The sequence below is a fragment of the Phragmites australis genome, chromosome 13, assembly GCF_958298935.1.
Source record: "Phragmites australis chromosome 13, lpPhrAust1.1, whole genome shotgun sequence".
NCBI classification, from domain to species: domain Eukaryota; kingdom Viridiplantae; phylum Streptophyta; class Magnoliopsida; order Poales; family Poaceae; genus Phragmites; species Phragmites australis.
The window spans coordinates 15,205,127-15,215,261 of NC_084933.1; the positions used below are offsets into that span (position 1 = coordinate 15,205,127).

General features: G+C 43.6%; 2 protein-coding genes across 2 annotated transcripts; one reads left to right on the forward strand and one right to left on the reverse strand.

Annotated features, from left to right (window-relative positions):
- The first annotated feature begins 925 nt into the window (after nucleotides 1-925).
- On the forward strand, nucleotides 926-8,640 carry LOC133889230 (probable glucuronosyltransferase Os04g0398600). The gene is made up of 4 exons (XM_062329725.1): nucleotides 926-1,261; nucleotides 7,082-7,470; nucleotides 7,627-7,868; nucleotides 7,954-8,640. The coding sequence occupies exons 1-4, from the start codon at nucleotides 1,123-1,125 to the stop codon at nucleotides 8,465-8,467; spliced, it is 1,284 nt and encodes a 427-aa protein (XP_062185709.1). The 5' UTR covers nucleotides 926-1,122; the 3' UTR covers nucleotides 8,468-8,640.
- Nucleotides 8,641-8,756: 116 nt separating this feature from the next.
- LOC133889232 (pollen-specific protein C13-like) lies at nucleotides 8,757-9,735 on the reverse strand. The gene is made up of 2 exons (XM_062329727.1): nucleotides 9,445-9,735; nucleotides 8,757-9,270 (listed from the first exon to the last, which is right to left on the reverse strand). The coding sequence occupies exons 1-2, from the start codon at nucleotides 9,620-9,622 to the stop codon at nucleotides 8,939-8,941; spliced, it is 510 nt and encodes a 169-aa protein (XP_062185711.1). The 5' UTR covers nucleotides 9,623-9,735; the 3' UTR covers nucleotides 8,757-8,938.
- Nucleotides 9,736-10,135: the final 400 nt, after the last annotated feature.

The window sequence follows — 10,135 nt, forward strand, 5'->3', positions numbered from 1 at the left end:
AAAATCCAAACACTTGGTCGACCTCAAATGGTTAGCTTTTAGTATGGAAACATTTCAATTTGCATAAATATGCCCATAATTGTGTACGAACGATTAATTCCTGTTGTAAGTACGAGCGAACAGCTTGTGCTGTCATGGTTAAGCTCGATGAACTTTGGTACGAACTCGAGGTCGGCTCGTTTTATAAAGGAACTGAGCTCAAACCAAGGCTAGATCGAGCTTAGCAGCTTGTCGAGCTGGACTTCTTTAGGGCCCCTTTGCTTCATGACTAATTCTGTCAAATATTATTATCTAAGATTAGTTATGTCATACTTTTGTGATACAAAAATTAACTAACTAACCTAGATACAAAGACTAAAAAGTTTGACAAGATAGAATAATGATAGCAACTAAACACTATCTAACAAAATTGAGATTGTCCGAACTAAAATATAATAAATATAGTTACAATCCAAACATATCCTTAATCACACATGACACGAAGCTCCTCAAATTTGAGTATTTGACGGTGGAAGGCGTTAGCAGCGAAGACCGAGCGTGTCCCAGCCAGGCAAGCTCCCCCCACCTCATCAATGCTTGCGACTATTCACAGCTTAATGAAAATCCCCGGTGATAATATAATGAACTTAGTGAGGGTTAAATGTTGCTGCTCATTGATGCTTGCTACTAATTGCTGCTAATTTTTCTAGTTAAATTTTGGAAGCTGGACTGCGTAGCGCCTAAAACAACATACATTTCCTGATTTACGTAAAGATGACTTACTATTTTTGCAAATTTGGAAAAAAGAAGATTTTTTTCGAAGAGGGCATCAGATTTTAAAAACCAAAACGATAAATATTAATTCTAGCTAGTCTTAATTATACTAGTCCTAATCTAATCTTAAGTTCCTAAACTAGGATTCGGAGAAAGTGTTTCCCTTTGATTACTGTGGACTAGTTGTTGGAGACTGGACCCATTCTCTTCTCTCTCTCCTCTCCTCTCCATTTGTTTGCTTACCTTCCCAATCTCTTCCTTCTCCTGTATCGAATTCCCAAATCCAATCTCCTTGTTAAGCGCGCGCTCTCTCTCTCTCTCTCTCTGCTCCGGGGGGTCGACCGGTCGAGACTGGAGAAGGTGCCCGGGATGGGATCAAGGACGGGGTGGCTCCCCGTGGCCCTCCTGCTGGTGGCCGCCTCCGTCCTCTCGCCGCAGGCCGCCGCCGCAGCCGCTTCCTCCGGCGAGGCCGAACAAGCCGTTCAGCAGCACAGCGAGCGCATCTCAGGTCTTCCCCTCGTCTTCCTCGTTTCATCTCCAATATTTTTCTGTTCAAAGCTGATACTTGTTAGCTGTTAGGATTTAAGAACCTAGTTTTCCCCCCTTTGCTTGTTGCTGTTCTTTGCATATCTTTGGAGTCGGGAGCCTGTGGAGTTGTTGATTGTGGGTTAATTTCTTCTAGCTTTGCAATTGGATTCTTGGAATAGTTTGATTTGTGAAGATTGTTAGCTCTTGCTTTTGCTTTAGAGTTGTGGATTAGGACGCCTTTGAGAGCTATTTAATCCGTATAGGTTCAGTCGAATTCCTTTTTTTTTTTTTTGGCTCCGTTTGTGTTGGATTTTCCTGTGATATAGTTGCTAACTTTTCAGGTTCAAGTTCGATCCTTTTTTCTCGTCAATATTGTGGATGGTATGATCACTGCTAGCTGTAAGATGGTATTGGGTGTGTTCTCTTTTTTTTTTTTAATGCAAAAACCTTTCAAAAGTCACTTAGATTTAACTTTCCTCTCAGAAATTGTTTTGTTGAAAAAAATCTTCAAAAATTTAGCTTTGTTATAAAAACCCTCCAAAAATTCAAAAAAATAAAAAAAAATCAAAAAAATCTTAAAAAGACTAGAGACAATTTTAAGACCTTCTGTGAATTTTTTTTTCAAAAATAATATCTTTTGCATCATATTTAATGGAGAGAAAGTTTGAAAAAAAATAATTACAGCTCATTTATTAACTCATGTTATTTTAACTTTGTCATGACTACTCATATTTTTCCTACACAAATCATGGTTTAAGTAAACTAATCAAAGTGATTTCACTAATTTTGGGGTGTTATGGATTAGTTATGAATTAATCTATCTGCAACACATTTACTTAATCCTGCACGTTACAATAACTATTTCAAGATTTTATGTATTTTTAGAAGATAAAGGATCATGTAATAAGACTAAAAAAATTTGTTTGATGATTTTTGGATTAGTAAATAATTAACTATGCATTTAACTCAAATTAATAAATGAGATGCATATTTTTTTTTCAAACTTCCTCTCCATGAAAATATGATGCAAAGGATATTATTTTTGAAAAAAAAAATCACAAAAGATCTTAGAATTGTCTCTATTTTTTTAGATTTTTTTGTGATTTTTTTTAATTTTTTTTAAATTTTTAGGGTGTTTTTGCAACAAAGCCGAACCTTTCGGGGTTTTTTGCAACAAAACAATTTCTGGAGGGAAAAGTCAAAATCCAAGTGACTTTTGGGGGTTTGCATTTTTCCTTTTTTTCTTGCTTTTGCTACTTTTTGCTAAGATTATGGTTATGCGGCCAACCGATGATTACACCAACAGTACGACACTGGTCTTGTGGCTAATGGCCATGGTCCAGGCCTGCTAAGCATATGCTAAGGTGGGTTTATTGTGGATTTGGGGGGTTGATCCCATGATCTCTTGGTCGCTGAGCGTAAGGATAACTATGGTAGGCAATCGCAAAACTAGGAAAAAGTGCATTTTTTTATGCAGCTGTATGTAAGTATGAGTGTGTTAGTAATTTGCTTCAATTGGTTGAAATGGCATGGAGTCAATGTGGAACCGAACCCAATGACATGAATTGGTTCCAATACGAAGGCCTATGTCATCTTAAAGTTCAACTCACGTGGATTATACTTTTTTTCTTGAACGCGCATGAGAGCTGCGTGTCATTCCATTAAAGAAGAAGAGTAAATGATACATTCGCGCCAGAAACAAGATAGCAACGATCGACAAAAAAAAAAATGGATCGCAGGGCTCCTAGATGAGTCTTTGGGGGTTCTGAGCCCCGGCCACACACTACAAAGCTCCCTCTTCCTCCACTGTCCGAGCTACCATGCTCACACTCGGAGTGGCATTGTTGAAAACACACTTATTACGATGCTTCCAAAATTCCCAGGCCACTGATATGATCAAAGTATTGAGTCCTTTCCTTCGATCCTTGTCAATACATTTGATTGCTCGGCACCACCAGCTGGAGAGAACAGTCGTGTCCGGCTGTGGCTCCATTCCCTGCAACCCAAGCTTTTGGAAGATACAGTCAGTTTGGTTCCCAAGCAAGCCTGGCCTTGCCTTGCTATCACGAGCAAGCCTTGCCTTGCTAGGGGAGGAGAGCCAAATTTGCTAGCTTGAGGTAGCAAGGAAAAAGCTTGCCAGCACAGGCCCCGAGGAAAGCTCGCCAGAGATCCAAACACTCAGCCAACTCCAATTTCTTGCTCAGCTAGTAGAGGCAAGTCTTACCTGAGGATCCAAACAGACCCATAATGAACCACACTTGCTGAGCCACCACACAAGAGACCAGCAAGTGCTGAATTGTTTCATCAGCTTGATTACAGAGAGGACGTCGGGTGAGGTAACCCGCGCTTGGCCAACCTGTTCGTAGTCCAACAACAATTAAGCACCGCAAGCCATAGAAAGAACTTGCACCGTAACGGTGCCCAGGATTTCCAAATGCGCCTTCACGGGGCAAATCTGATTGAGTCTTCAAAAAAAGCACGGTAGGCCGAATTACTAGAATAGGTACCAGAACTAAACAGCTTCCAAACATGTTGATCCAGGGTACCTTGCTACAGCAAAACCTCCTCCACAATTTCCCAGAGCTGAAGATATTTATCCAAGGCTTGCATCGTGAGAGCTCTCCTAATGTTAGCCACGCATATACGGTTGTTGAGGGCCTAATCAACTCTTCTTTGGTTGATGATGCAACGTGGAACCAGTCTACGAGGTGTGGAGCGAGCTCAGAAATGGTCTTTCCATGCAGCCACCGATCGTCCAAAATAACGTATTGGACATGTTCCCAACCAAGGTCACAGTGGCCATAGCATGCATTGCTCTCGCATTTTGTTGAACCTGTACTTGTAGTCCAGCCCATGGCCGATTAGGCTCCATCTTCTTAAACCATAACCATCTCATTCGAAGTGCCCTACCGAGGGTGGTGAGATTATGTATACCTAGCCCACCAAATTGGATTGGCCTACACACCCGTTGCCATGAGATCAAACAGTTACCACCATTGACCTTCTCTTGACCATTCCACAAAACTCCCTTATTTTGTCAATCGCTTTGATAACTCTTTTAGGGAGGTCCATGGCGATAATTTGATAAATGGGAGCAACGGTTAGAACAATTCGAACCATAATTAATCTACCTGACCTATTCATCAAAGATACTCTCCAACTCGGCAAGTAGTCGGCTACCTTGTCAATGAGGGGTTGTAGCTCTACTTTGGTAGGCTTTTTTGACTAATAGAGGAAGCCCCAAATAGGTACAAGGGAAGTCTTTCACCTCATAAGCGAGAATATCATGTATAACAGCTAGCTCCTCTTCTTTGCATTGGATAGGTGACAGAGCATTTAAGAATGTTGGTTCGAAGTCCCGAAGCCTCTCCAAAAAGCTACAATAGTTGCTTGATCAGCTCCAAGTTATCCACAACCGGCCAGAGGAACAGCACCACATCGTCTGCATACAAGGAGACCCGATGTTGCAACCCACGAATGGAAAGCAGCTGAAGTACGTGATCTTGGCAAGTTCGGCTGATGAGAGAGTTCAATGCATCCATCACCAAAATAAACAACATAGGGGAGAGAGGATCCCCTTGCCGTTATCCTTGTTGGTGCTTGATTTCCTCGCCCAGCTCACCATTTAAAAGAACCTGAGTAGAGGAGGTGGCCAGCAAAAAGCATAAAAGGTTGCACCACCGTCGACCAAAACCCAACCTTCGTAAGACGTCAAGCAAGAAAGGCCAAGACACATAATCAAACGCCTTAGAAATGCCCAATTTGAGAAGGATATGGGGCTCTTTCCTATGTAGACTCTCGGAAGTTTGTTGGACAAGGAGGAAATTATCTTGAAAGCACTGACCCCTCACAAAAGCACTTTGGTTACTAGAGACCATGTAAGATAATCTCGGTGCGAGTCTATTGATCGTGATCTTAGCAATCAATTTTGTGAAGCTATGAATCAGACTTATAGGACGAAAATCCTTGACTTGCACCACATCAACTTTCTTCGGCAAAAGAGTAATGTAGGTTGTGTTTAGTAACCTGAGCTTGGCTCCCCTCCCTTGCTGTATGGCCAGCGGTGCCTCCATCAAGTCATGCTTGATAATTGCCCAACATGACTTGTAAAAACGGCTGGTAAACCCATCAAGACCCAGCGCCTTATCCTGTGGTAAGTCTTTGATTGTTGACCATAACTCCTCAGTGAACAATACATCAAGTGCCTTCAAATCAAAGTGTTGCGAAAGGAATTCCTCAAGATTCAGAGTGGTATCTCTCTGTTCAGCTATATCAAGCAAAAGAGTAGAAATCAAATACAACCACATGTTTGTCCTCTTGATTGGTGACAACACGATCATCCACCATGAGTTTGGCCATAAAATTCTTTCGCTTTCGGTAACAGGCCTGCTAATGGAAAAAAGAAGTATTGGCATCTCCTTTTATGTAGAGAATCCGGGAGCACAGTCTCGCAATAGTGCGCACAAGGGAGGCTAAACCGAGGCAATGCATTTTCAGCTTCTTGCGTAGCCATTCCTCATTGAGAGTAAGTTGCCGAGAGTCCCAAGCAATTTCAATATGATGGAGTACTTCCTTAGCCATGGCAAGCTGTGATTTTAAATTGCCCACCTTGCGCTGGCTCCAACTCTGTAATCCCTTGCTCAACCGCTGCAATTTAACAAAAATACGCTCCAGCAGGCATGTGGCCGATGCAAGAGCCTCCCAATTTTGCTGAACCGCATCATGGAAGCCTTCAAGATTGAGCCAAAAACTTCCAAAGTGAAAACGACGTTTGCCTCGGGTGTTAACAAAGGACAATGGTTCGAGATCGTGGGGGCGGAGCTTTGCAACAAGAAGTCCGATAAGATGTCTTCCCAGTCCGCAAAACAGAACGCACGACATAGCCTGACAAGGGTTGGTGATTCCCGTTCATTCTACCAAGTGAGTGAATTTCCGACCCAACAAAGGAATTTCTTTGACTTCCACATCATCCAACAAGCGTCAAAAACGGCCCATCATAGCTCGATTAAGATTATCGTTGTATTTGTCAGAAGCTTGATAAATCAAATTAAAATCACCGGCTACCAACCATGACCCGACGCACAGTGCACGAACATCTCTCAGCTCTTGTAAAAACAACTTATCTGCATCTTCCTGTGGGCCATAAACACATGTGAGCCACCAATTGTTGCCATCTTGTTCGGCGAACTGAACTGAAACTGAGTAATTTTCCACACGTGATGCAAGAGCCTGACATATAGCACTTTTCCATGCAATAAGGATACCGCCTCTTGTGCCCTCTGCCGGTAAAGCCACATGCCGATCAAATTCAGCACCAATGGTTGAGAGCAAGAGCCGAGGAGAAAGAGCTGCAATTTTCGTTTCTTGCAAACAAACTATGTCGGCGAAGCCGACATCACCATGTCCCTGACCGCATTGCGCCTGTCTAGCTGATTCAGCCCACGTGCATTCCAGATTAATATGGAGGGATTCATTGGGAAAAAAAAAACTATTTAGAGAACGACCAAGAGTACAAGCTTGTACACTCAGTTGATCCCACTGGATCATCCGCCACCCTAATCTGGTCGGCATCCTCTGGTGTCCACCCAAAGATGGTGGCCAAAGCTGTGAGCTGTGTACGGTTGAGAGGCTAATCCAACACAATTTAGCTCACAGTGTATTATACTTAAAATGCTATTTAGCTCACAATTTGGTAGAGATGGCAGCATGCTTGCTTCGCTGTTCAACTTATTTACATCATATGTAGTCCACGTGAGCTTCTCATGTGTTTGTACTAAAAACTACAACTATGATACTGTAGGAAGTGCTGGTGATGTGTTAGAAGATAATCCTGTGGGGAGGTTGAAGGTCTTCATCTATGACTTGCCGAGAAAGTACAACAAGAAGATGGTCACCAAGGATCCACGGTGCCTCAATCACATGTTTGCTGCAGAAATTTTCATGCATCGTTTCTTGCTATCAAGTGCTGTGCGGACACTAAATCCCAAGGAGGCCGATTGGTTCTATACACCAGTTTATACTACTTGCGATTTAACTCCCGCTGGATTGCCCTTGCCATTCAAGTCACCACGGGTGATGAGGAGTGCAATCCAGTATATTTCAAACAAATGGCCCTTCTGGAATAGGACTGATGGAGCAGATCACTTCTTTGTTGTCCCGCATGATTTTGCAGCATGCTTTCACTATCAGGTGAGTGCACCTCCGACCTCCCTCAGCATCCCATGCTCATCTCTTCATTGTGCATAATTTTTCCTTTTAACAGAGATTGGAATCAGGGATAGATCCTTCCTTAACTACCATTTTACTAAGAAGTTGTATGTGTAACGATTGTATTGACATTTGCAGGAAGAAAAAGCTATTGAGCGTGGAATTCTTCCATTGTTGCGACTTGCTACATTGGTCCAAACTTTTGGACAGGAGAATCATGTTTGCCTGAAGGAGGGCTCTATCATTATACCACCTTATGCTCCTCCGCAGAAAATGCAAGCTCACTTGATTTCCCCTGACACTCCACGCTCAATCTTTGTTTACTTCAGGGGACTTTTCTATGACACTGGGAATGACCCTGAGGGCGGGTACTATGCACGGTAGGAATCACTTTAAATTTTTAACATATTTGAATTTTGTGTTAATGTTTGATCCCTTATTCACTACAGTAACACTGTTGTACAGAGGTGCGCGAGCTTCCCTATGGGAGAACTTCAAGAGCAACCCTCTATTTGACATTTCCACAGATCACCCTGCAACTTACTACGAAGATATGCAGCGTGCTGTCTTCTGCCTATGCCCATTGGGCTGGGCACCATGGAGCCCTAGGTTGGTTGAGGCTGTGGTCTTTGGCTGCATTCCAGTCATCATAGCTGATGATATTGTGCTACCATTTGCGGATGCAATCCCATGGGAGGAAATTGGTGTCTTTGTCGAGGAGAAGGATGTACCAAAGCTAGACACAATCCTCACATCAATGCCTATCGATGACATTTTAAGAAAGCAAAGGTTACTTGCAAATCCATCAATGAAGCAGGCCATGTTGTTCCCGCAGCCAGCTCAACCAAGGGACGCATTCCACCAAATCTTGAATGGCCTTGCTCGCAAGCTCCCACACCCTGAGGGTGTATACTTACAACCTGGCGATAAGCGTCTCAACTGGACTGCTGGACCTGTGGGAGATCTGAAACCTTGGTAGCGAATTTGCCATGGAAACCCCATAGGATTAGTCTATAGTTCATGAAATGTGATGTAATCGAAATGTTGTGCTTTAGGTGCAAAATACACCTTGGCCTTTTCTAGTCCTTATGAACATCATGTAACTTGGTAACTTTTGAGAGAAATGAAATGATATTAATCTTGCTATCAGAACCACAAGTTAGACTGGTTATTTATGTTGACAAGTTTTTGCTGCAGTATGCCGTTTTATAATTTAAATTCTGTATCACTGTATGTTAAAGAAGACAAATCGGTGGCAAGGGCAAGAATGCAGCACTCAAAATCTGGTTAGTCCCAACTCACAAGGCTGTGAGTAACATTAGATAGACAGCAAACTTACAGTTTTCATGTTTTCGGATATTGCTAAGCGTGCACTCTGTACTTTGCTGACACATCCATGCTACTTGCAGGCCAGGAAATTGATTATAGTTTGTGGATCGTCGCCTTACTCTTACTCGTCATCGTCAGCCAAGTCGAATTGCTTGAGCAGCTCGCTGCAGACGGGCAGCGGCACGTCCTTGAAGTAGCCGAGCGGGTTGGCAGGGCGCAGGTTGTCGCAGATGCCATCGTCTCTGGTGAGCACAACGCGGGCACGGTCCCTGGTCGCCTGGACCTCGGCACAGTTTGCGAGGGGGCTCTCGACGAGGACGACCTCGCAGATGTCCTCCACGTGGCTGTCCTTGAGTTCAATTTTGTACGTGCCGGTCTCGTCAGTCACTCCTTCGACGCTGCGCTCGACATTGCCAGTGCCGAAGTGCTTGCACTCCAGCCTGACCTTGGCACCTGCGATCAAGAAGCTTGGTGAGCCAATGATGAACTTCTGGACATATATACCAGGTCAGTGAAAACTTCTCTGCAGTTTCGGACGTAATAAGGGCACTGTTCATCTTTCTTCCAGCTGTTCATGGATTCAGAGATATGTTTGTGTTTCCACTGTAGAGCTGAGAAATGACATACCCTTGATGTACTCGGTGACATTGGTCTCGAACCCGGCGCGGCACGTGTCGCAGTAGACGCGGCCCTGGACGAGGTAGTCGGGAGCGTCGGTGGCGACGGCGGTGTCGGCCACGACGTAGAAGAGGATGTAGAAGAGGATGGTGAGGGTCATCGCCGGAAGGATGCGGAGCGAGGCCATGGCCGAATGTTTTCCCCTCCCTCCTACGAATGTTGTGGCCTCGGCGAGGCTGATGGATGGAGAAGGTGAAACCTTATTTGGTGAGAAGGGTGAGAGGAGGGTAGTGAAACTAGCCTGGTTTCGCAACAGAGCTGTGCTGTCCTTAAATAACCTGGGAGTCGGGAGGATTTGTATGGCTGCCCGTGGAATTAGGAGGCAATGAAACAACCGTTCTGACCGAGTTTTGTGCGATTGGAAGGTGAAATATGGCGAAACCTGGCGAGTTTGGTCGAGTTTTTTTTTCTGTGATCCACAACAGTTGGCCAACTTTTATGCTGTTTCATGAAAATGGTGCATTTTTCATGTGAAACAAAAAAGAGAAAGAGACGAATTTCATAATGCTTGTTCACCATGGTGTGTTTGCAGCTGTGGATTGAAGGTTTTTTTTTTTTTTGGTTCCATAGAAATAAGCATAGATTGTTTGACCGGACATTTTACCCTCGATTACAAGTGCCTTGACGTGAATTTGTCAGT